This window comes from Drosophila grimshawi, unplaced genomic scaffold (genome assembly GCF_018153295.1).
Source record: "Drosophila grimshawi isolate 15287-2541.00 unplaced genomic scaffold, ASM1815329v1 contig_44, whole genome shotgun sequence".
Taxonomy (NCBI): Eukaryota; Metazoa; Arthropoda; class Insecta; order Diptera; family Drosophilidae; genus Drosophila; species Drosophila grimshawi.
In genome coordinates this window covers 17,633,869-17,660,647 of record NW_025063240.1, presented here as the reverse complement: position 1 = coordinate 17,660,647, position 26,779 = coordinate 17,633,869, and the positions used below count along the sequence as shown (strand labels likewise).

At 39.1% G+C, this 26,779-nt stretch overlaps 3 protein-coding genes across 3 annotated transcripts; 2 read left to right on the top strand and 1 right to left on the bottom strand.

Moving 5' to 3' along the window:
- Positions 1-10,531: 10,531 nt before the first annotated feature.
- Positions 10,532-11,807, bottom strand: LOC6556597 (charged multivesicular body protein 5). The gene is made up of 5 exons (XM_001983809.2): positions 11,614-11,807; positions 11,374-11,525; positions 11,145-11,310; positions 10,850-11,080; positions 10,532-10,792 (listed from the first exon to the last, which is right to left on the bottom strand). The coding sequence occupies exons 1-5, from the start codon at positions 11,680-11,682 to the stop codon at positions 10,730-10,732; spliced, it is 681 nt and encodes a 226-aa protein (XP_001983845.1). The 5' UTR covers positions 11,683-11,807; the 3' UTR covers positions 10,532-10,729.
- A 365-nt stretch (positions 11,808-12,172) lies between these two features.
- On the top strand, positions 12,173-20,063 carry LOC6556598 (integral membrane protein GPR155). The gene is made up of 12 exons (XM_032742956.2): positions 12,173-12,727; positions 16,195-16,484; positions 16,543-17,023; positions 17,081-17,246; positions 17,308-17,547; positions 17,614-17,805; positions 17,866-18,019; positions 18,231-18,323; positions 18,380-18,704; positions 18,765-19,130; positions 19,189-19,314; positions 19,372-20,063. Exons 1-12 carry the CDS (start codon positions 12,543-12,545, stop codon positions 19,571-19,573), a joined length of 2,820 nt encoding a protein of 939 aa, XP_032598847.1. The 5' UTR covers positions 12,173-12,542; the 3' UTR covers positions 19,574-20,063.
- Positions 20,064-21,320: 1,257 nt separating this feature from the next.
- LOC116806480 (integral membrane protein GPR155-like) lies at positions 21,321-25,824 on the top strand. Its single transcript, XM_032742972.2, is given in 12 exon segments — positions 21,321-21,661; positions 22,302-22,591; positions 22,652-23,114; positions 23,175-23,340; positions 23,407-23,646; positions 23,712-23,891; positions 23,952-24,099; positions 24,262-24,330; positions 24,391-24,609; positions 24,612-24,984; positions 25,043-25,168; positions 25,226-25,824. Coding segments are annotated over 12 exon segments (2,610 nt in total). The 5' UTR covers positions 21,321-21,527; the 3' UTR covers positions 25,428-25,824.
- The last annotated feature ends 955 nt before the right edge of the window (positions 25,825-26,779 follow it).

The following is a 26,779-nucleotide window of genomic DNA, read 5'->3' as shown; positions in this document are numbered from 1 at the left end:
CGCCGTCTGCGGATTCATTCACTTTTGTAAACTTAAATAAAAGCGTTGCTGTTGCTGCGCTGCTGACGTTGGCGCTGCAGCTGCAGCTGTGCGTTGCCGTCGCGAGATCAACGCACTTTGTGTGTATGTGTGTGTGTGTGTATGAGTGTTGATCCCACGAAACAATTTGCCGTTTAATGCACCCCAAAAACGGCAGCGAAATAAAAACAAAAACAACAATTGTGCAGCGATCTGCAAGTGACTCAAGCGCATTTTATTTTTGAGCGCAAAATTTTATTTTTTTGAGTGCAATTTATGCATTATATATATATATATATATATATATTTATATATATACATATTTTTTGCGATTTGCATGCACAGTTTTCACTTTTTATTTTATTTGGTAAATATGCTGTGTGTGTGTGTGTGTAAAATGCAGTTGCCACAGCACTTGCAGTCCAAGCAAGTTTTCTTATTGAAAACAATAAAAAGAAAGAGCGCAAGAAATATCAAAAATAAATATCAACGAAAGTTGCACGCAAAGACATTGAAAACGATTTCGTTGCCAAAATACATAAAAAAAAGAGCAAACAGCAAACAGCAAACAAAAATTGAGCAGCAGAAAAAAAATTCCAGGCGAGACTGCTGAAGACGAAGTGCAGCAGGAACCGAGACATGGAGAGTGTCTCGTCGGCCCCCGGATACAAATGGCCAGTGGCCAGGGTGGAGAGTCGTCTGGAGCTGAAGCTGAAGCTCGAGGCTGAAGCTGAAGCTGAAGCTGGAGGTACTAAACTTGTTTGAAAGTTGCAACTGTCGATGAGGCAACTGCAACAAGAGCAACAGCATGCAACGGCAACAGCAACAAAAGCAGCAGCAGGAGGTGGAGGTGGCGGTGGAGGAGGGAAAGAAGAAGAAGGTGTTACTACAACATTTGCATTTTCTTTTATTTATTTGAAATTATGTTTAAGCGAAATAAAGTTTTAAGTGTCTTGTTCAAGTTTTGATTTTTTTCTTTTTTAATTAGGTTTTAAGCGAAATAAAGTTTTAAATGTTGTCTTGTTCAATTTGATTGAAGCACTTTCATGAATCATGTTTCAATTTGAGTTGGGTATTTGAGGTCAAAAGCAATTGCCTAAAAATTAAAAAAAAAAATTTGAAGTATCAATTATGAATCAGCGATTTTTGTGTGCTCAGAGAGTACTGAGAGAAAAACACGAATTTTTATTTATATAACACATATTACGTATAAATAAAGGCCTTAACAAAAAATGATCCAAGCTAAAAATAAGCATATAGAACAGCTTGAAATTAACTCAATTTGTTCAACTGCAAAAGAAAAACAAAAACAGTTATTTAATTTAACTATGAGAACTTGATAAAATGTTGAGAATTTCTTATTAGTTTTGTTGGCTTTAAATGCGTCATAAGAATGTGAATTTAAGTGCAATAATTATATAGCTGTGTTAATTGGCAACAAGTACTATGAAAAGTGATGAGCAGAGTTGAAATCAATTTCAGTTCAAGGAAAAAATTGATTTGTTGCTAAGCCAAGTTTTTAAATCGCCAGCTCAAAAGTTCAACGTTGGCCATTTTTAAAGCGAAAGTGTTCAAAGATTGCGAATTCGAACTCGAACTCGAATCCGATTGCAATTTCGATTGGCGCATCGATTAGCCTAAAAAACCCAAAAATGTATACGAAGAAAAAGCAAATCGAATGCTGCTAATGCCGATGCTGGTGCAGATGCTGCAGGACATAATGCAACGAAATTTCACATTGAATGCAGCGCAAATAAACATCAACAACAACAACAATAACAACAACAGCAGCAGCAGCAGCCGCAGCAGCAGCAAACATTTGAAGAGCCATAAAACTGGCCGAGCCTCAGCGCCCCAAGCCCCAACCATGCCCATGCTCAACATTACATGCCAGGCAACATTAGAAAACTGCAACAGCAGCAGCAGCAGCAGCAGCAGTGACGTCGCCAACAATAACACATACAGCGTATGAAGCAAATGAACGCAGCAGGCGTCGCTGCCAACGTCGCGCAGTCGCCGTCGCCGTCGACGGTGACGTCGAGTGTATGCATCAAAAAAAACAGACAGTAAATCTGATTGTTTGGGGTAATTGAACTTTCTTAAGAAATTGCGACATGTACACTTTGAAAAGCTCTGGATTTGCGAGCAGCACAGCGTCAACAGAGACAGAGCAGCGGCAGCAGCAACAGCAGAGCAGCAGCAGGCAAAGGCAGCAGCAGCAGCAGCAGTAGCAGTAGCAGCAGCGGCAGCACACAAATGTACGCCAATGACCGAGTTCGGGTGAAAGACCTTCGATAACCATCATCATCATCATTCGCAGAGCAGCAACGGCAACATCATTAGCGAGTCCGAGTCGTCCGCAACGTAGTCATTGCACTAGCTGCCAGCCAGCCAGCCAACAAGCAAAACAAAAACAAAGCAACATAGAGAGAGAGAGAGTGAGAACGAGAGAGCGAGTGGAGCGCGCGCAAAGAGAAAGACTATCAGAGAGAGGAAAAGTGCCAAAGAGTTGTTGTTAGCAGCCGCATTGCAGCAGCGCAATTTCATTGAACTAAATTTAGCAGTGTGCGTGCACGTCAAAGAGAACAGCACGCGATGCAGTAGATAATGCTCTCTCTCTCGCTAGTTTGCCCTCTCTATCTCTCTCTCTGTCAAAAAAGAAAACAACAAACATAAAGCACAAACACTAAAACAAAAGCGCGGGAGTTGTTGCTCTTGCTGTGCTGCTCTTGCTATTGCTATTGCATTTTTGCATGCATGTGCATGTTGATGTTAGTTTTTATTGTTATTGCATTTGCGATTTCGAGGTGCATGGCAAGACCTCAACTAAGGCTAAATTGTTGTTGTTGTTGTTGTGCTGTCGTATTTGTATGTGCGATAATAGTGCGCTATAGGCGCTGCCGCATTTGGGGGCTATTGAGATAGGCGCGCGATTTGATCAGTGCAGCGCAAACTGTGGAAGCCTTGGGGCTGCATTAAGTGCGGCGCGTGTAACAGTTTGGCAAGCTGGCCACTCAAACTGTAAACGGCATTTTACAGTTTTACAAATTCTACACGATTATTTCACATTGCGCATACGACGCATTGTACACTTTTCATTTTTATTGATTTGTTCTTTGAGTTGGTTTTTTTGAATCGATGTATTATACTCAAACACTTTCGAGTCCATCATAATAAAATTTAATCTTAAGAACATATGTAAATTAACAAAAAAATTATGTATCTACTAAAACTAAAAATGAAACAAAGTCTTTTCAAATGTAGGTCGAAAAGCTTAAAAGTAGAACAACGATTCAAAAGCAACTATTTGTTAATGACTAATGAAACTTTAGTTCAATTATAATAATTATAATTAATAAAAATTTAATGAATTACATTTAAGTGAAAAAATTGTATATTTCCAATTTTCACACTTCTAGAACATTATAGAATGCATATCAAAAAATATCTACATGCCACTCAGAAGGAGAAAAATGGAGAGAAGGTGAGCAAGAGAGAGAACAGTCAGCAATTTTTGGGCATGAATTGCATGCGGGAGAGAGAAGTTGAAGTGAATGTACTCGCAGTCAGTCAATGCACGCTGACGTAGCAGCAGCAGCAGCAGCAGCAGCAGCAGTAGCAGCAGTAACAGCAGCAGGGGCAGCAACAGCTGAAGCTGAAGCAAAAGCAATGACACTGATCCTGGCGTTGACCTCTGACGACGCTGGGGCCGCTTCCGGCGGTGGGAGCTGAGCCGAGGCACCAACAACAATAACGAGCACAACAACAACAACATCAACGAAAAAAAAAAAACACTAATTTTTTTCAGTTTCGTTTTCGATGCTTGATTCTACGCGGCATCGGCTTTAGTTAGCCTCCACTTCAAGTTGCTGCTGTTAATTATTATGCTTGAAGCTTTTTGGGCAAGGTCATTAAACACAACAGCCACCAAAAAAAAAAAGTATGTATTAATATAAAATAAGAAGAGAGCACAAAAAAAACCCGACTGCTTCTGTCTGTTGCGACGATGACGACGACGACGACGACGGCAACTTCTGTTTGGCCACTTCTACTCTCCACTGCTCTACCCTACTCTGCTTAGCTCTGCTCTGCTCTACTCTACGGTTTCTTTATGTTTTAGTTCGGCTCGCTCATTCGGTCTTAATCAAGGTGAGTAACCTTGGCCTTATTTTCGAGCAGCGCACTCTTTACCCATGCGTCTCTCTGCCTGTGTGTGTATGTGCCTGTGTGTGAGAAGAAAAAAGTAGCCACGGCGCTCACTGAAAGCGTCGCTCACGAAGGCGCTGCTGCTGAGGGAGAGGGAGAGAGAGAGAGAGAGAGAGAGGGCAAGCAGCAACTGTTGCTGCTGGCATTGTGGAAGGTCATGATTTTTTCGGCTGCTTGCGTGCCTGTGTATGTCTCAGTGTGTGCGTGTGTGTGGCTGTGTGTGAGTGTATTGGTGAGTGACTTTACTTAACTTGCTGGCATTTGCCGAATCTGAATTTGAATGTGAATGTGAATTTGATTTTTTTGTTCCTTTTTGTGTTTTTGCTCTAAACTTTGCCTTTATCTTGTGCGCTTTTAAGAGCTGCCGTCATTGGCACTCTAAACTTCTGAAGAACACATTTTAAGCTTTTGATTTTTGAGTTCGTCGTAATCTTGCTGGTTTGTATTTTTTTTTTTTTTGTATAACAGTAGTCGCGTTGGGAAGTGGAACAAGCTAGTTCATGATGAGAATGGTTCTAATTAGTAGATGATATATGTTTGCCTTGAAATTATGTACATTTATAATGATAAATATTATGAATATTTCATTTAAAGATTCTTCTCATATTATTATAAGTTCCATTTACAAAAGTATTAAATAAAAATAAATTGATAAATATACAACAGCTCTTCAGATTATAAATATTAGATTAAGCAAATCTTTGACGAATCTAATTGCCATATTATATAGGGTAACTCATAGCCGGTCATTTGGCGACTGCTTCGCTTTGATTGAAACTGCTACTTGTTGCCTTTTCAGGCCTATAAAGTACTTTAAAGTAAATATATTTTAATGTATGTATGTATGTATGCTTGATATGTATGTACGCAATTTGGTTTCTCAAGCATGCATAATGAAAAGTTGAGCTGTGAGACACGCCACGGTTTGCACTTGGCCTTGGCAAGCGCCGCTTTCTGCTCACCTTGAACCTCAATGTGCCGAATGTTGAGTGTTGCTGCTGCTGTTGTTGTTATTATTGTGTGGGGGCAGCAGCTTTAGACAAAAAAGAAAAAAACGAAACTGAAACTGAAGCTGAAACAGAAACCGATGCGCAACATTTTGCGTTGAGTTAGCAGTATGTGCTTTTTGGCTAGATTTTAACGTGCATGTTATGTTGAACTTTCCGCAAACAAAACATAAATGCTGCCTGCTGCTTGAAGCAATAATAAAAAGAACGTATGTATCTAAATGGTAAATGCTAACCGAAAAACAAAAAAAAAAAAGAAGAAAAAAAGAATCAGCGGTCGCAGACCTACAAAAACAAAACGTGACTTAAAACTAAACAAACGGAAAGTCGACCCAGTCTAGTCAGTGTGTGTGTGTGTGTGTGCGTGTGTCTGAGCTGGGGTGTGTGTGTGTGTGTAAGCCCCAACTTTAAGTTTTATGCGTCTGTGACGACTTTTAATATTGAATATATACAGATATACAGATCTACATACATATTTAGAACTAGTTTTTATATGCACGATACATCTGCCCCGGGGGCCTTAAGAATTCAAGGCTGCAAGCTTCTAAACCCTACACATACACAGCTAGACTTGTACTTAGGTATACATAAATATAAATATATATATATATCTGTTTCGTTTGTTTTCAAATCCAACTGTTGGCTTCACACTTGACGCATTACGTATACGTAATAGTTTGTAAGGTTGCGCTTTATCAAGCATACGCCGCATTGTTCGCGCTTATCACCACTCACCTAAGTTTAACGCATGGACAAATACACACACACATACTTATAGCCAAAAATGAACTGTAACAAACATAAAAATGTGTGAGTGATTTATCGGTGAGTTGAGTTGGCTCTTAACTATCAATTGGATTAGCTGACATTGTTCTCATAAACATATTTAAGCAATGTGGTTTAAAAAAAAATATATATATATATAATCCCCTGAAAACATATTTCCAATACAGAGGTCACAGTATTTAGATCTCTTGTGAATAAAAACATATTTGTGTTAAATGCGGAAGTCACTTGGAAATTAACTTCTTTCATGCTTATATTATTCTTTTTGCTTACTAAAATATGAGTTCTTGAGTTCATTCGTGCCAGTGTTTACTGTATTGATAAAATAAAGAACCGCAATAAGCATCGATTTTATATACACTCATAATTAATTCACTGCAGAGACCGCAGCGAACTGGTTTAACGAAACGCAAAAAAATATGTTAAAAACTAATAAGCTTCCAAATATATATTTAAGAAACAAAAAAAAATAAAACAAGTTAAAACTTAACTAACATATAGTTAAAAGCTAATTATATTTCGATACATAAAAAAAAGAGCAGAGCTAAAATTGAACTAACATCAAAAACATTAAAAACTAAAAAAAGCAAAGCTAAAAATGTTGTTTCATATATGTTTTTGGATGCTACAGCAAATCGATAAATTGCTTCCAGCTTTCCAATTGCTGTATGCAATTAATGAATTGCTCAGGCATTCTCATTGCTCATTTTTAGAAACAAAATACAACAACAACAACAACAATAACAAAAAACAACAACTAATACTATAAGAATAGTATCGAATGCCCGCACAATTACAACTGTACAACAATAATAAGTATATATATACACGCACACAGACACACACAAACACTCACACACATAGCCATAGACACACACATGAAAATAATTGCATAGTGCACATATGTGTGCATGTATTTGTGCAGCCGACATCGGCGGCAATATACTTAGTATATATTTTGAATGGTTGCGCTTTATATTGGCCTCCGAATGTGTCTAGCTTCAATAGCAGGCCAGGGTCATGCGACACCGGGGAGGAAAACTAACGCGAGGCACAAATACAAACACAAACACAAACACAGCCAGCCAGCTAGCCAGCCACACATATAAGTGTATGTGTGTGTGTGTGTGCCCGTTATCGGAAGAAAACGCCAAAAGCTTTACAACAGCGTGCGCGCGAAGTCTCTCAGACACACACACACACACATACGTCTGTGCATGTGTATGCATACAAAACAAAATACGCGCTCGCGTTCATTGCCTTTGCAAAAGTTTAGATCGCTCTCACTCTCCCTCTCTATCTCTCTCTCTCTCTCTCTATCTCTCGCACTCTCCCTCTCCCTCTCTCTGTTGCGCTCTCTTCTGTTCGGCATTAGAAGAGCAACAATAACAAAACAACAGGCATATGCAAAAAATGCATCGACTGCTAATTGATTGACGGCCAGACAGAGATAGAGACACACAAATATGACCACTGCGGAACAGAGAGAAGAGTAAAAGTAATGGGAATAAAGAAAAACAAAATGCTGCAACAGGAAAACTATGCCTTATCGACCAATATCAACAAATCATAACAGAAACAAAAAAAAAAAACAACAAAAAAAAAACACAAAAAAGCTCTCAGGGTTTTTTTGTGTGCAAATTTTGATTTAATTTTTGTGATGAATTTTTGTGTTGTTGGCTTTTGGGTTTTTGCTTTCTGTCGTCTTTTTTTGGGGGAAAAAAAAAACGCAGGAATTTGTGAGGTTGGTCAGTGTTTTGTTGTTGTTATATTTCGGTAATCATATTCACTGATTCGTGGTGAAATTGTTATTGAATGATGCACGCGATCAAAGTGACCTTTGAAGGAAGTTCAATTTGGTATCAGTATCAACTGCTGGTTCAAATACAAATTGTTTGCCTTATTACGAAATAAATTGTTACATTTTTGAAAAGGATTCAAAGAAAGATGAATGTATGAATGATAAATAGATGGCTGAAACTAAATAAACAACTTTATCAATGCCCTATGGTGATGGTGTTTTAGATTCACATTTAAATGTTACCTTAATTAAATATAAGCGCATCGATTTTAACGATCTGCAGTTAATATATCAAAGAAGTTGCCCGCATGAGAAAACGATTAATTTGATTAAAAAGATTGTGGCTTTGATCTCGGCTGGAGATGATAATTTATAAGCTCGTCACTCGCATCGTGTCGAAGGTCACACCCAGCGCATTTGCATTGCCAATATTTGGCTATTTGTCTCGATTTACCATAAACCAAATGCCAAAAACTTAATCGACATAATACACCTAAGCATAAATATTAATAAAAAAAAAAACAACAATAAAATGAAGAAGCACAAACAACCAAAAAAAATCACATTTGCGCTGTTGTTAGCAGTTTTTTTTAGAGGTTGTTGTTGCTTCTTTTGTCTCGAATTTTAATTATTGGTAAATTGTAGTATTGAAGCCAAAAAAAAAGTGGGACATTGCTCTACGAAGCTATGTAATTCGAGAAGTGTTCAAGCACCAAAAATACCCAATAGCCAATAACCAAATTGAGCAGCTCAATTGAATAGCAAAGATAGTGTGGAAACAAATAGTCCATATATAGTCCATATCTATAGAATACAACCTATTGGGAAATGAAAATTCTGCCAATTCGGTGAGAAGACAAAGAGTGATTCATCGTCGTTTGTCAAAGGAATTATACTAAATTTTGCATATGAAAATTATATTACAAAAATAAATCAGTTCACAAATATACATAAAACTTATTCTCATACAATTTATTTCTGATAATCAGTCAAATCGGTTAATGTAGAAAGTTCTAGAGTATTGTTCTTTTACGAATCGTTACACTTAAATACAGAAAGAAAAGAATTTAGATTGAACAACATTCTATTATTAGATAATTTAAAGAAAATGTAACAAGGTTTTATTTAACTTATTTTTACTCCTGCTTGCTTTTGGGAGCAACGGTAAAACATATTCCCATCCATAAATCTTCTACATATTAAATGAATCATTCCTTTCATCTTTAAGTATATACATATATACCTATATGTGTATATTAGTATTTGCTGATATTTTCCTGAACTTTCATGTGCATATATGCTTGTGTGCATGTGTGAGTGTGTGTGTATGTGTAAGCGATGACGAAATGTGAGCATAGAAAGCTTTTTGCGTTTGCCTCTTTGCAATTTGCTTCCTGCATTTTTGCACTTTTTTCTGTTTTTCTTTCGTATGCAACTCCACAATAAACGCAACAAATAAACGCGATTTCAGCTCTCGATAACATTATCCATAAATTTATAGAAAGAAAGCAAATTCTAGAAAATTTAAGCTAAATTTCCAATGCCGTTGCACGCTGCGTATGCGCAATATGGCAACGAGAGCGAGGGATCGAGAGAGAGAGAGAGAGAGGGAAAAACTGAGATAAATTCCAACAAAATCTGCTTGTCATTTCTTACCATTTGAAACAGAAGTAATCCAAATTGATGTATATCCATTATGTGTACCGTTGGATGTGTAGATTTTGATTTCAGCTTTTAGAGTTATATTTTCTAAAAAAACCGTTGCACTTTTTGTTGATTATTTTTATTTGCACAGAAACTATTGTAAATGTTGCGTGTGTAAATCTACAATAATAACAACAACAACATAAACACTTTTTTGAGGCACTTTTTCTTGAGGGTGGGCGGAGGGGGCGTGGCAGGTGGTAGTATATTTAACAAACGATGTCAAAATACAATTACACAAATAGACATTTGCCAATTGCGTTTGGCATTTTGGCAGTGAATTCAGATCCGATACAGATTCAGATTCAGATTTAACTATAACACACACTCTCTCACACACGCACACACACTATTGCACTTTGTAACGCATTTTGCTTGATTTATGTATTTTTATTTTTTTTTTTTGGAGGAGTCTTGACTTGAAGCGAATCGATTTTCGTTTAATTAGCAACGCGTCGGTTGTCGGTCGTCGGCGGGGGGAGGGTGAAGTGTGCGGAAAGGTGTTGCGGCAGCGACGCGCGCGCGTTTTAAACGCTGCAGTAACAAAAAATACTTTCTTGCTATTGTTTGAGGGGCGAGGGTTTTATTTTTTGTATTATTATTATTATTTTGTAGCTGCTGATCGACTGTGAGTGTGTTTGTGTATGTGTGTGCCCAGTTCTCGGAATTTTGCGACCGTCCGTTACAGCAGTCAGATGAAGACTAAACGCAAGCGAACGCGTTATTTTTGCACACAGCAGTGCACTGAGCACACAGATACACAACACACATACACACACACACACATGAGCGTCGACAACAGCGGCAGAGACACGCGCGCGGCCGCTCAAGTTCATGCTCTGAACTTCAAAGCTCAGTTACCTTCATGCACGTCGTGCCTCTGCTTGTATGTGTGTGTGAGCGCAAGCAAAAGAGCGAGAGAAAGAGAGAGAGGCAGCGCTTAAGAGAGTTTGCCAGTGCGAATGCATCGCTACGCAAAAAGAAGAGAAACAGCAAAAAGAGTTGCAAATCAGCGTACAAATCCCTTTTAATAGGCCTTCTACATTGGGAACATAACAATTAGAGACATACAAAATATTTAATAAAAAAGCAATGTGTTAATAAACTTATAATTGGTTTTTGATTTTATAACTGCATGGAAAACAAGCTGTCGCAAATGGCTTCATTTTTCACTTTGTTTAATATATAATGCATATGAGGGAATTATTTATGTGGTCTTCAAAGTGGTCGGTATTTTGGGCAATCCGAACTCATCCGTTTCAATGGTGCTCTGCAAATCGAAATGATTTTAATACATATTCATTTCACAAGTGTAGCAATTGAATACCTTTCCTGGTTTGATGCTATCGGCTCCTGGCTCTCTGTCCGGCGCTTCGGGCGCCTTGACAACATCATCCAAATAGCTGGCATCATCGTCCAATGCCATCTCATCACCCAACGCATCCAGCTCCGCCTGCAAATCATCGTCATCCACATCGGGCATGCCGTAAGTGCGACCCATTGCCTCCTGCACCTCATCCGCCTGTTCTAGCATATCGGCCATATCATCTTGCATATCCTGCATATCAAGAACAAAAACATATAAATAATTATGTCCATTTGAGGAAACTAATTGCAGTTACCTCAATATGATCGATATTGATTTTCTTATATTCGGTTTTCATTTGCTTGACACCGTCCTTCATGGCGGCCACAGTGGCTTGAGTATCCTTGAGCGATTGTGCTGCATAGTTGGCCTGTTCCATGTTAAAGGACTGATTACGCAGAGATTCGGCTTGCTGTTCATAACTATAAGTAATAATAAGTAATAGTTAGTATTTGAACCCTTTCATTTGATAGACAATAAATTACGCCTTCTTTTGCTTAAGCACACGCAGCGCTCTTTGTTTAACTGAGTTCTTCGCTGGTGATTCGCGCATTTTGCTCATCTGCTCGCGGTATTTGCGCAGCTCCGTCTCCAACTTGGCAATCTTCTCCTCAATGTTTGCAGCTCGTGCATCCACCTTAATAAATAAATAATAAATATTAAAACATTTAAATATCAATACGGGATTCTCCAGCAACACTTTTTCATGTTTCACTTCTTCTCACCCCTGTTATGCAGTCATTTAGACTTGGTCCAGGCTCCTTGGGTTTACCGCGTCCAAAAAGTCGATTCATTTTTTATTTTTATTGAGAGTTTTCTCCAAAAACTATAAGTAATTCTTTTAAATTTGCTGCGAAATTTGCTTGATGACTAATTTTCTGCTTCTTGCTCAATTTGTGAACAGCTGTAGAGCTGGAGTATATCGATAGTTAAAAACTTATCGCAAGAGTCGATATGTCTCCCCAGCCCTGAACACACAGAGTTTGTGTATTGAATTTATGATTTCGAGAAAAGGAAGTCGAAACAATCTAATTCAATTGAAGATATCTATCTTCTTTAGAGAAAAACAAAACCATTAACAGCGCAACTTAAGCGAGTCAAACAAATCAAGCGATCTCAAACCGAACGACAATCAAACACAGTTTGAATCGCGCAACTGATTGAGCGAAGTGATGAGAACTAGTTCGTTCGCTCAGTCGCTGGGTCGTTCGATCGAACTTAACGCAAGCGATTCGATAGAAACTCGCATATAAAAGCAAGCAGAGTGCTGCAGTTGCTTACATTTATTGCACGTAAGCCAAGTTTGTGTGGGCAGCGCGAGCGTGAAGTGGAAAGATGCAACGGAATACGAAGCATCGAGTGTAGTCGCAAATCGTTTTTATTATTATCTTAACAACTGAAAATGAATGCAGTTAATTGTGCTATAAATATATATAAATCAAGCAGCAACGCCGTGAATTCTGTTACTAAATACTTGCCAGCGCATCGCAATAAGTGTATATTTTGTGAAAATTCAATATTTTCCTACTTGTGTTCCTTTGACGTCACTAGCTGAAAGTCAGCTGTTTGTTTGACGCAGGCCAAACATGCCGTAGTTTGTTGTTGTTGCACAAAACCAAAAACAAAAAGTAAACTAAAAGAGTCAAAATCCAAAATGGATAGCTACATGTACTATAAAAGTCTGCGCGACAGCGCTGCCCAAAAAATCGCTGCCGTCACAGAGGCCTCTGCCATGGTCAGCAGCAGCAGCGCTGCGACGCCACACGTCGAGGATGGCGGCGTCTCAATGGATAATTTCTACCCGGCTTTAGTGCAATGTTTTGGCATTATAATCTGTGGGTAAGTTATCAACTTTAAACAGGAAGGGGCTAAATAGCTTTTAGTTGGAATGCATTTTGTTTTGGTTTGTTTCCCATTCTATAAATGGTTCTTATTTTAAATGTAATTTTTAATTGAATTTAATCAATTTTTAACTGATTTTAGTTTAGTCGGTAAATAAATAAGGAAATAAAGGCCGGCTAATAATAATATAGTAGCTTGACACGCATTTTCGGAACTGAAAGTTCATGGCCTGCACCTTGACCTATGAACTATATATCAATATTTGTGTTTAGCTGTATTTTTGTGTGGGTGTGGAGTTGTGATTTGCATTGATTTGCCATTGTTATTGGCGGCGTTATCAGGTTTTTGAGCTCGCATTTATTGTTTCCTCCTCTATGCTAGTTTTCACTCTACAAATAAGTTGATATTGTTATTGTTATTGTTTACTTGTCACGAGCTCGTTCAATGACCGGTTTTTTGTTTACTTTTGAGTCCAAATATTGAATTATATATGATACATCTGCAGCAAGCGGAGATTTGATGCATCCCAAAAAAACTGTGTCTGTTGCTTGTCATGATTAATATTTTTACAATGTTGATGTTAACAACTCGATTTGCCATTTGTCTAATTGATATTCGTATTTTAAGTGGGTTTTTCAGTTGCATTAATTTATGCATTGCATTTATCCGTTGCCCGTTAGTCATACAGGTCGTTGGCTTTATTTATACAAATAATTCCCCTCCATGTGAAAACATAGCTTAACAACAATGACTCATCAATAACATGTACATCATGTTGCATGCAAATGATAAATTCGTAACTAGCTGAATACAGTTGACACATGTTTAATGTGCATGTTTCTTTTTTTTAATGCTATTATATATAATTACAAAAGCCACTTAAATCTAGTTTTTCGCATTATTCAATAAATGCACCACTCAATTATAAAAATATTATTTTTAAATTGCCAATTTTCAATTTGATAAAAAAACAGAACACTTCCCACCTGGAATATAATTATTTTAATTTTGATTACTCATTTTAGTACAATAACTTTGGTTTCATCGCATTTTTAGCTAATTGCGACAATTAAATAAACTGTCACTCTAATTTTCATTGAGTGTTACCTAAACAAATACCTTAAATCTTGACCATAAATCGTCGTTATCAATTTTCCGGCGTTCTCAAGCGTGAAGCATTCAAATTTGCATCAACCATTTTAATTTATTATAAAATAGTTGCAACACAACGAACGAGACGACAAAATGATATTATGCAACAATGTAAAAATTGTAACAATTAAAGAAACAGCAACAAACAAGCACAATAACAACAACAACAAAATATACATAATACCAGTTCAATTTCCATAAGACTTTTGCCATTACTAATTACAATAAGCGAAAGTAAAACGTTTAGAGAGTGCGATAGAAAAAAACAAAACAGCAAACAATAACACAAAAGCTAAGCTAAACTATAGCTCTATAAACAATTACAAATGACCTTGCAATATGTTGGCAGTAAACAAAATCGATCAACTTCGATTGATGCAATCGTCTAACGTCTAACGATTATGTAAACGTCACTCGCTGATATATACAGTGAACACTCGATTATGCTAGATTTATGCCACAGAAAGACTGATTGTAAATTTAAATATTGCGATTTAGTTTTTGAGTGTTCTATTCTATTTTTGCACAGCGTGCATAAATTGAAGGCAGACTTAATTTAAGCATTTTAGCAGTGAATCATGAATATATATTATAAATCAGACATTGACTTTAGATCGTAACACATTCGCAGAGGTTTTTTCTCTCTCTTTATTTTCGGATAAGTAATTGTGTAAGTTGGCTGATAGCATTTTGTTTAGTTGAGACTTTATTTTTTAAATTAAAATTGTTCAAAATAAACTAAATATATATATTATAAACTATAGTCAAAGTTGATTGGTTGGCTGTCTGCTGTTTTGAAGTTGAGTTTTGTTGATATTTGTTTTCTTTCTTTTATTGGCTATCCAAGTTCTTACTGTGTTTTTGATTGTATTTGTTAACACATTTATGCATGCGCAGTTGTTTTAAATGGAGATAAAGGCACGCGAGGCTGCCGACTATATATATATATATATACATTATAGACTATTGTAAGCTTTTTTTTATTGATTAGCCGAGTTTTCACTGTGCCTATGATTATATTTATTACCACACTTATGCATGCTCAGCTGTTTTAAATGTTGATATATGCACGCTAACGCTGCTTCGACTATCGTCAATTAAACAGCAATAATATTTGTGTGCAACTCGAATCGTACTCAAATGAAATTGGTATTTGATTTGCAATTGTTCATAATAATAAGCCACTTTATAGATTTTATTTTCATATTTAATATGTTGACAACTTCGCAGTGAATAATATCAGCTCGGGGCTAGGAAATACCCCAAGTTTAAACTGTGACTGCATAAGTAGGTTAATATCAATAAGTCTACGTTTCACACATGCCTTTTTTTTGTATTATGTCAGCTAAAAGTTAATCTGCACAGCTGTTTTTCAGCTGGCTTTCAATGTATTTCTGTGTGTGTGTGTGTTGAGTTAGTATCTCAAAGTCCAGCTGTTAATACTCAGAGCAAGCCAATCAGGGCACGTGACGAGTTGCTAGCAATGAGATCACAAGTTAAAGATTCTAGAGACGAGAGAACCATTTCATTTGTAGAACAAATGTGTCGACTTTCCTGCCATTAATACAAAATTTTTGGCATAGCAAAGCTAATTGCGAAACTTTCCATTTACGTTTTCCAAGGGTATTTCAATTATATTATATTCATGGTCTAATATTATTGCAAAGCTTGTTTGTATAAGAGACACACTTGTTATCAGCAAACACAGACAACAGACAAGACAACAATAAGAATAAGAGCGCCAACAACTGCTGTGACAAATTCTTAAGCTATTTGGAACTCCAAAAAATGTTTAAAATAGATAACAGACACGCCCAGCACAAATAGTGTACTAATAGTAAAAACATCAGTTTTGCTTGAAAACAATTTAACTATGTAAATTATAATAAAAAGAATTCGCTGTGCAGACAATTTGAAAGTGTCCCAAATTGCAATCCAGTTCAATGCAAACATTTTAGGTCAGTTCGAGCTTTTCCTCTCTGAATGCGGGGAATTACTCTACTTGTTGGTTGTTTGGGAAAACCCCTCATGAATATTGGGTGGGGTAACGACAAATATTACATTTTTCAGATTTTGAAATGCAAAAACTGGTTTTCAACTTTGCTGCGCTTTTCTTGCATGTTGTTTGGCGCCCAACTGCGAAACGCGTAAACAAACAATCCCCATTTGTAAACGTATTTGTTGATTCAAGTAATTTCCGCATTTGCATACAGATATATATACATATGCATTAAATGCACGCACTTTAAATGCAGATCGAGAATTATTATTGCCGGCACATTTTTAATTAATTTCTTTCTTCCTGTCTGCAGCTACATAGCCGGTCGCTTTAAGATAATCAGCAATGCGGAAACGAAGGGACTTGCCACATTTGTGGGCACCTTTGCCCTGCCCTCGCTCATCTTTCTCTCGCTGGTGGAGCTCAACTGGAGCGCTGTCAACTGGACCTTTTTGCTCGCCATGCTCATCTCGAAGGCCATCGTCTTCTTTGCCGTGCTCATCATTTGTCTGCTGGTGGCTCGACCTTTGAACTATGCTCGCGCAGGCGTCATGGCCATCTTTTGTACTCAGAGTAACGATTTTGCCATTGGTTATCCCATAGGTAAACAATTGTATAGAATTTCCCAAGCCATCCATTTAATGCTCTGTCTTATTTCCAGTGATGGCTCTTTACAAGAATGTGCATCCGGAGTATGCCTCGTATTTGTATCTCATGGCGCCCATTTCGCTGGCCATTCTCAATCCGATTGGCCTGATACTCATGGAGATTAGTAAGATTATCAAAAACAAGGAGGAGGTCAGCCGCAATCCACCACTCTGCCCAGAGACCTGCCCCGCCGAGCAGATGAGCAAGCAACGTCGTTGCTTCGGCGAGCACTCGATACTCGTGGGGAACACAATCAAGTCGCTGTTCTTCAATCCACTGCTGCTCATGACGCTGCTCGGCGTCGCAGGTGGTTTCCTCTTTCCCAAGGGACTGCCTGAAATGGTGGCCAGTGTTTTGCGCGTCTTTGGACAGAGCTTCTCGGCCACGGCGCTCTTTTTGCTCGGTCTGAAGATTGTTGGTGGCAGCTCGGGCTCCGAGCGCAAACCGATGGGCATGGGTCTCCTGCTGCCCAGCGTGCTCATATTGGTCAAGATGTGAGTAATAATGGAGAACATCATAAATGTCTCATATTGACAACTTTCTGTTTTCAGCTTGGTGCTGCCTCTGGTCTGTCGCCAGACAGTGAATATTATCCAGGCTGGCGCTAACTTCAATGACACCACTGAGCTGAGCACCTTTGGCTTTCTCTACGGCACCTTTCCGGCGGCGCCAGGCGCTTTTGTCATTGCTACCCAATACAACGTGGAAGTGGAACTGGTGCGCAACATTTGGCAATCGATTTCGAAACAATATTCTAAATTTGCATTCATTTTTGTAGATTGCGCGCAGCATGGTTTTGTGCACCTTCATCTCGGCACCACTTATGTTTATCTCAGCCAAAATGATATCGCTGACCAATCTAAAGCCACTGGATTACTTGCATGAGTTGGATGCCTTCTCTTTCGATATAAGTGTAGCTGGAGCCGCCGCCTGCTGCTGGATGCTGGCGCTGTTGATTGTGACCAAAAGATTTAAGCGCATGCCCCAAAGAATTACAGCTTGCTTGGTGCTCTCGCAGGTGAAGCTATTGAGATTCATCTTAATCGTTGTCATTTCTAATTTGTTTTAAATGCTTTGCTTACAGCTAATGTGCTGCATTGGCGTCATACTCTGGTCAAAGCTGGATCATGTGGAACGTTGGCCTTTGTATTTACAATTCTTTCTATTCAACATTGGCACTTACAGCTCACGCTTGTGGACGGCCTTTTTGGCCATAACGCTGCTCTTCCTACAGTGTCGCAGCTTGTGCTTTGTGCTAAAACTCTGGCCGTATATGGTAACGACTTTGACTAAACATTAACTATGCACTTTTACTAACTGTTCAATATCTTTACAGCTTATCTTTGCCTGGGGAGTGCCAGGGCTCATCTCCGGCCTGCTGATTGCTTTTGATTCCAAATCCATGCCCAGCGAGAAACAGAATCCCAGCTTTCAATATGGAAACGCTCAGGCGGCGATTGCAGTCTTTATGCTCGTCATGTGCTTTATAGGTGTGCAGTGAATGAATAATTAAATAATATAAATTTTTATTAGCTGATGTTAAAATGTACTATATTTGACGCGTTATGACAGCTTGGCATGCTGCAAGGTGTGGCAAACTTACAGTGATGCCCCATTAAGTTTTCAATCTGACACTAAAATTTGAATTACAAATGTCCCTCTGCTTGTGCAAATACTAATTTTAACGTTTCTAATTTTCAGTTACTGTGGGCTGCTTGGTGCTGCATCAACGCTACAAGAAGCGCTATGAAAAATACCTGACCTATTCGCGTGAGCTCTCTAATCCGGATTCTGGTATGACCACAAAGACCATTCATAATAATAGTAACTTCAACTATTTTACACTCTAGCAACCGATTTACATTCGACGGTGTCGACTGCCAATTTGCTGGCCAACACAGATCGTTCCTCGATTAGGCAGAGTGTGCGCACCACTTCCTATTCGTCCTCGTCGGATGATGATGAAATGATAACCACGACTGTTGTTCCGGATACTCGGGCTAGTGGCGGCTGTGGTTCAGGCAACGGCTGTTGTTCCAATTCAGCAGTGACCACGCCCACAACAACATCTACGGTAGTCATGGATATCGAGGATCTGCTGAATCGCAGTCGACAGCGCAATGGTATGAATTCCACGGACTTGGATAAAATTGACATTGCTCCAGCTACTGAAAAGTAAGCATTGAATTTACCTAAATTGGAGCTCATCTTGTATATTAACTTGATCTGTTGCAGCCACATGTGCAGCAGCTCGTACAATTGCGGTCCGAGCACATCGCGTCAGAGCTGTCAGAACATCATTGAGCGCTATGAGGAGCAGACGCGCAGGGGACTGGAGCCGTTGGAGCATACGAGCGACAGCGATGAGCATCAGACATTGAAGCACACAATCCTATTAATCATACTGCTGTGCTCAATGTTTGTCGGTCTTGCCGTGTCCATTTGGACTCTAGTCATGGAGGGCATGTCGGGCATCTACTTGGAATTGAGTTTTCTCGATGCGTTCCTCAACTTCGGCCAAGGCTTAATTGTGCTAGCTGTTTTCATAAGTGACACGGGCGAGCTACTGATGCCGCTAATCAAATTTTGGCGTAAAATATGGTAACTTGTTGTAGTACATCATTTCAAGAGAGAGTAGTGATTAATACAGTTCTCATAGGTATGGCGCCAATGTTGTCAGTCTGCCCCACTGGTCGAATCTGCATCCCGAGACAAAACAGATATGCGAACAATTTCGCAATCATCATTTGGAGAACTGCAAAAAGGATATTGCCAAGGACAGAAGGTGAGTTCTAAATACATTTTAAATCTGCTTACTTTAATAATACATTCCCTTCAATAGATGGCGCATTCGAGTCTATCGCAAGGTCTTTTATGGCAGCGAGTTTGTCAGCTGGCTTATTGAGGTCGGTCTCTCCAAGGATCGCATGGAGGCTGTGCATTATGCACGACATCTAGTTGATGGTCGCGTGCTGCGACACATTAACAACGTTTATCACTTCGAGGATAAACAATTGCTTTATAACTTCTGTAGTCGCATCTAGGCGACAAGAGCAGAAAGAAAAGTAGAAAATGCAACGACACCAAATTTTAGCTCGTTTTTTATGTTTAAGTGAGAATCTTGTAATTTGTGTGCTGTGATTGTACGCACACACACACACACATCCCCACACAGACACTCTTACCAGCAGCCAAATAGGAGTGTTTGTGCGTGTGTGTGTGTGTTCGTGAATGGCTAAGTGTCTATCAGTGTGTATAGGGAATTTGTTTATTGTTTATTTATACAAATGATGGAAATGCTTTGACATTTGCTTATACTATAAGTAGATAGTAAATAATGAGCAGCTAATGTTTGAGCTATAGTGCAATACTTTAGATATATAAAAATATAATAATAACTGTCACAAGCAAACGAAAATACTGTGCATAAAACGTGTGAATGCATATACATAAAAATAACTAAATATATATACACAAACATCAATAAATTGATATAAATAAATAAATAAATACCTCATGCCGTAAGGCCGCAAACAAAGTTGGAAATTGATTCGAGTGCTTTAAAATGATGTTTACTTTTCTAGTCCAATAAAAACAATTGGAGCTACCCCAATCATCCAAAATCCCACAATGTGTTATCATCAATGATAAGAAAAAAGTACTAAATCGCATTTCCCCTGATTTTTCAAGAGCCTGATTACGATTATAAAAGCCAACATTCTTTGCCATATTGTTTATTTATATTTAATATAGGGGCAATGATATTTAGGTTGAGAGCCACAATCATGTCAGTTATAAATAGAAAATTCGGCGTGGTTTATTGGGAAGATTATATACTTTATTGTGGTAGGATATGTCAAGGAATCCCAATTCCCAGACACGCAGTCACTGTCACATTCAGTGTTCGTCTTTGCTTTTGTTTTTTTTTTTTTTGGCTCTGGACATATAAGTCTAAAAATAGGCGCATTTTGGGTGTGTGTTTCTTTTGATGTCCTTGCAGGATGACGTTAGCAATTGGATTGAAATGATTGGTCTGAATACAGTTGACTGTGATTCCCCGTAGAAATCATACAAAAATTACGCATACGTCGTGTTATCGCCGTTCACAGCGCTGTCGACGTCGACGGCAGCGTTAACAGGCGTTTTGCATTTGCTCTTCTGTGATTTTACTCTTTTCTGACTGTATTATTCATCGGCTTCATCATTGAGTTGCAGTTCTGTCTCTGAACATCATTTTCTAAATCTTCTTCAACACACTTAACCCCATTAAATCCACAAACAAACTTTACAACAGAAAGTGTTGATAAAAATGGGCTTTCGTCGAAGTTCCACAAGGACTTAAATTGTTTTTAGGACTTTGATGTCACAAGAAATACTTGACTTTCTAAGTTAGCTAATAAATGATTGGTTAAGCTTCGACAATCAATGGTGTAAGCCAAGTTCTCGAAGTTGTGCAATGGGCCAACTGATGAATCGGAAGCAACAGCATCAGCAACAATAGAAGGAACAGCAGGAGGAACAGGGGCATTAACAGAAGGAACAGCAGCTGCAACAGCAGCAACAATAGAAGGAACAGCAACAGGAGCATCAACAAAGCAGCAGCAATAGCAACATCAGGAGCAACTGCAATAGTTGTATCAGCAGCAGCAACAGCAGCAGCAACAGAAGGAACAGGAGCAGCAACAGAACGAACAGGAGCAGCAACAGAAGGAACAGCTGCAGCAACAGTAGCAGCAACAATTGAAGGGACTGCAACAACAGCAGCAGGAATAGAAGGAACACCAGCTGTAACTGCAGCAGCAACAGCAGCAGAAGCATAATCAGCAACTGCAGCAGCAACAACAGAAAGCCACAAACAGTTGTCATCATTGTTGATTGTGTTGCGGGTCGACATTCTAAGTCGACGACTTGATGGAGAAGGCTGTGCTTAATATATAATTGACGTAACGTGTAATGCACATCACCAGTTTGTGGTGAAAATCTCGACTGGCCAACAAAATGGACAACTTCATCAACAATCATAGTCTGCGTGACATTAACAGTACAACAATGCCACACATTCAAGCTGGCGGCGTCTCTATGGATAATTTCTATCCGGCTTTGGTGCAGTGTTTTGGCATTATAATCTGTGGGTAAGTTTATAAATATTCATTCTGATTATAGTCCACAAATGTTTATGCAAATGAGTCTCTAATTTTGTGGTAATTGTAAGTTTCCTTCATTGTTAAAGAAATGAATGAAATAAATTTAGAAATTGTCTTCACATGAGTAATGCTGCTTTGCTGCTGATTTTGATTCGTAGCTTTATTCAAATTGGAATTTTTCTGTGGGGTTTTTTTGTTTGATAAGTATTAACTTACACAATAGTTTTATCCGTTACCCGTTAATCATGCATTGTTTTATATATATATTTATATATATATTGTGCATATATATATTTTTTCGCCATTAACTTTTATGCCTCTATGAGTTGAATGCTCAGTGGTATGATTAAATATTGAATTTATTAGTTTTGAACTTGCACTTGCTGGTAACCTTATCCTGGAAATGTTCTTAATAAATAAATAAATAAATCATTAGCAGAATCAATACCTGGCAGGTTATTATAATTTAACTTGAATAATATAGGGGACAATATCCTTCTATTTGTGTACCCATTTGCTTAAGTTCATTCAACGATATTTTTAAACTTCATTGAGAATTATATAGAATTAGATATTATTATATATATATATACATATAGCCAGCATATTTCCTTACCTTTGTCTGCAGCTATTTAGCCGGTCGCTTTGGGATAGTTACCAATGCCGAAACGAAAGGATTGGGAACATTTGTGAGCACCTTTGCCCTGCCCTCGCTCATCTTTCTCTCAATGGTGGAGCTCAACTGGACTAACGTCAATTGGAGCTTTTTGCTTGCCATGTTCATCTCCAAGTCCGTCGTATTCTTTGCTGTGCTCATCATTTGTCTGCTGGTGGCCCGACCTTTGAACTATGCCCGAGCAGGCTTGCTGGCCATGTTTTGTACTCAGAGTAACGATTTTGCCATTGGTTATCCCATAGGTAGAAACTACGACTCATACGCCCAAGCTATTCCCACTTGATGATTTCTGTTATTTTCAGTGATGGCTCTTTACAAAGATGTGCATCCGGAGTATGCCTCATATTTGTATGTCATGGCACCCATTTCATTTGCCATTCTCAATCCCATTGGCCTAGCTTTCATGGAGATTAGCAAGAATATCAGGAACAAGGAGGAGCTCAGTCGCAATCCACCACTCTGCTCCGCCGAGTCGATGCGCCAGCAACGTTATTGCCTCGGCGAGCGAACAATGTTCGTATGGAACACGTTTAAATCGCTGTTCCTTAATCCGCTGGTGCTGATGACGCTGCTCGGCATCGGACTGGCTTTCGTGTTCCCCAAGGGACTGCCTGCGATGGTGGCCAGTGTGCTTCGGGTCTTTGGACAGAGCTTTGCGGCGCCGGCCCTTTTTCTGTCCGGACTCAAGATTATCAGTAGCGGCTCTGGTTCACAGCGCAATTCATTGGGCATATTGTTGCCATGTGTACTCATGTTGGTCAAGATGTGAGTACTGTCGGATATTTTAAATATTTCAGATTAGCAACTTTTCGATTTTGTTTCTAGCTTCGTGTTGCCTCTGGTCTGTCGCCAGGCTGTGTATACATTTGGTGCTGGGGCTACCATTGATGCGACAACTGAGCTGAGCACCTTTGGCTTTCTCTACGGCACTTTTCCGACGGCTCTCGCCGTCTTTGTATATGCGACCCAATACAACGTGGAAGTGGAACTGGTGCATAATATTTGGCATTTAATTTGTAATCGAAAGAGTATTCTGAATTTGCATTCACCTTTTCAGATTGCTCGCAGCCTGGTTTTGTGCACCTTCGTCTCGGCGCCAGTTATGTTTATCTCAGCCAAAATGATATCGTTGTCCAATCCCAAGCCCGTTGACCCTGTCCATGAGCTGGATGCGTTCTCCTTTGATATTAGCATTGCTGGTGCCGCCGCCTGTTGCTGGATGTTGGCGTTGTTGATTGTGACCAAGAGATTTAAGCGCATGCCCCAAAGAATTACCTTCTGCATGGTCTTGTCGCAGGTAAAACTTTTAATTTTACCGAAATATTTGGAATTTCTAATTGATTTGATATAATTTACTTACAGTTAACATGTTGCATTGGCGTCATACTCTGGTCGAAACTGGATCAAGCGAAACGTTGGTCTTTGTATTTGCAATTCTTGGGCGATTGCAGCTCACGTTTGTGGACGGCCTTTTTGGCCATAACGCTGCTCTTCCTACAGTGTCGCAGCTTGAGTTTTGTGCAAAAGCTCTGGCCGTATATGGTAACGATTTTGGCGAGCAATTAACTATGCACTTTGATTAACTGTTCAATTTATTATTAGCTGATCTTTGCCTGGGGCCTGCCAGGGCTCGCCTCCAGCCTGCTGATTGCATACTTGCCCCTGCCCAGCAAGAAAAAAAATCGTAGATTTCAATATGGCAGAGTGCAGAAAACAATTGTAGTCTTCGTACTCGTAATATGCTTTACAGGTGTGTTGGGAATGCAATGCATAATTTATATTGTTCAAATGTAATATAATTGTCGCCTGCCACTTGACAGACTGCAAGGTGTGGCAATCTTTCAGTTCAAATTTGAATTACAAATGTCCCTCTGCTTGTGCAAAGACTAATTTGAACATTTGTAATTTTCAGTGACTGTCTGGTGCTTAGTGCTGCATCAACGCTACAAGAAGCGCTATGGAAATAACCAGACCACTTCGCGTGAGTTGTTCAAGGACAGCTCAGTTTTTTTAATAGTGATTTAATCTCTTTGCGTTCTAGCCAATTTGCCGGCCAACACAGATGGTTCCTCCAGTTCCTATTTGCCCTTATCGGATGATGACGAGATGATAACCACGACTGATGTGCCGGATACCCGGTCAAGTTCAAGTTCAGGCAATTGTAGTGATTCCAGTTCAATTGTAACCCAGCCTGCAACATCTACGTCGGGCATAAGTATGGAGGATCTGGATAAAATTGAGAGCGTGCCTGCCACAGAATCGTAAGAATCAATTTTAAAACAGAACGTATTATTTACAATCATTTAATATCTGGCTGGAATAGTTCATATGACTTCAATGAGGAGCAGAGGGAGCACAGAGTGTCTCAGCCATTGGAGCCTTTAGAGTCATTGGAGAATACGACCGATGAGAATCAGAAATCGAGGCACATTGTCCTGCTAATCATACTGCTGTGCTCAATGTTTGTCGGTCTTGCCGTGTCCATTTGGACGTTAGTCGTGGAGTGTCTTTCAGGCATCTTTTTTGAATTGAGTTTTCTCGATGTGTTTCTCAACTTTGGCCAAGGTTTGATTGTCCTAGCGGTTTTCATAGGCGACACGGTCGATCTACTGATGCCATTTTGGCATAAAATATGGTAACTTGTTGTAGTACATCATTTTAAGAGAGAGTAGTGATTATTGCTGTTCTCATAGGTATGGCGCCAATGTTGTCAGTCTGCCCCACTGGTCGAATCTGCGTCCCGAGACAAAACAGATATGCGAACAATTTCGCAATCATCATTTGGAGAACTGCAAAAAGGATATTGCCAAGGACAGAAGGTGAGTTCTAAATACATTTTAAATCTGCTTACTTTAATAATATATTCCCTTCAACAGATGGCGCATTCGAGTCTACCGCAAGGTCTTTTATGGCAGCGAGTTTGTCAGCTGGCTTATTGAGGTCGGTCTCTCCAAGGATCGCATGGAGGCTGTGCATTATGCACGACATCTAGTTGATGGTCGCGTGCTGCGACACATTAACAACGTTTATCACTTCGAGGATAAACAATTGCTTTATAACTTCTGTAGTCGCATCTAGGCGACAAGAGCAGACAGATGGAAAATGCAAAGTTTTTATGTTTAAGTGGGAATCTTGTAATTTGTGTGCTGTGATTGTATGCACACACACACACACACACATCCCCCCACACACACACACACTTGCCAACAGCCAAATAGGGGTGGGTGTGGTGTGTGTTTGTGACTGGCTGCGTGTCTATAAATGTATACATGGACTTTGTTTATTGTTTATTCATGAAAGCGATGCAAATGCTTTGACATATGTATATGTTTATTCGATAAGTAGATGAAGATGCAAAATGAATGCGCATAAAACGTGTTTAATATAAACATATAAACAATTAAGCACATTCATCAATAAATTGTTACATATAGCTTATGGTGTAAGGCGCCAAAAATAAAACATTACGAATGCATTTGTGTCGCATTTGGTATTTGAATTTTGTATCAAATCAGTTCCAGCCAGCCGCAACTTGAAGTCATTTGAATTTCGCACTTGTGCACTGTTTGTTTACGTGTATATATTTATATATATAGTATAGTATAGTACAGTATAGTATAGATTCTATAGGTATTTATACACATCTTGTGGGCTCCCATCAATTCTGCTTAATTTTGGCGTGCACGCGTGGACAAATTTGCGGCTGCGTGTTTGAAATTCCAATTGCCTTTAATTCCGGCCCGTTTTAATGGGCGCACGTTGTCCGGCTATTGATAAAATGTTAATGTGAAATGGGAGACCAGTCAACTGGCCTATCGAGGCATCAGAATGCCGCTGTTGATGTCCAATGTTTTGATATTTGCTGATTCTTATTATTATTATTCTTTATTTTTATTTGGCTACGCTCCTTTATCGGGCAGCGTTGGCAGCACAATAAATATTTCTTGTTTCTTTCTTATGCAAAATAGCCGCAGCTTTAAAATGTAAAGCAATGCGTGATTTTGTGCGAGACGATGCAGCGCCTCCGATTGTTGCCACAGCTTCCGCTTGCGTCCGTAGATCGCTGCGACTTCAGTTTGTATGCAACTCACGTCACAGTATGCACTCGCCATAAGCAACAACTGCAGCTGCCTGACACTGAGGCATGACGCTGAACCTACCCACCCACAATATTGCCAATTCTTTTCGTATATCAACATCTAATGCTGTTGTCTAGAATAAAAAACAGACCACTTCAGACGCTTGGCTTCCCCGAATGCCAAGTTATATATCTCATCTGGGATCTTTGCTATTATTGTTTCCATACTGCAATCAAACCAATTGGGACTACCCCAATCAGCCTAAGCCAACAAATGTTATCAGTAGTGCCATAAAGATAATGGCATTAACTTTGTTGCGAGGAATCGAGTCACTTTTCTTGGAAATCAGCT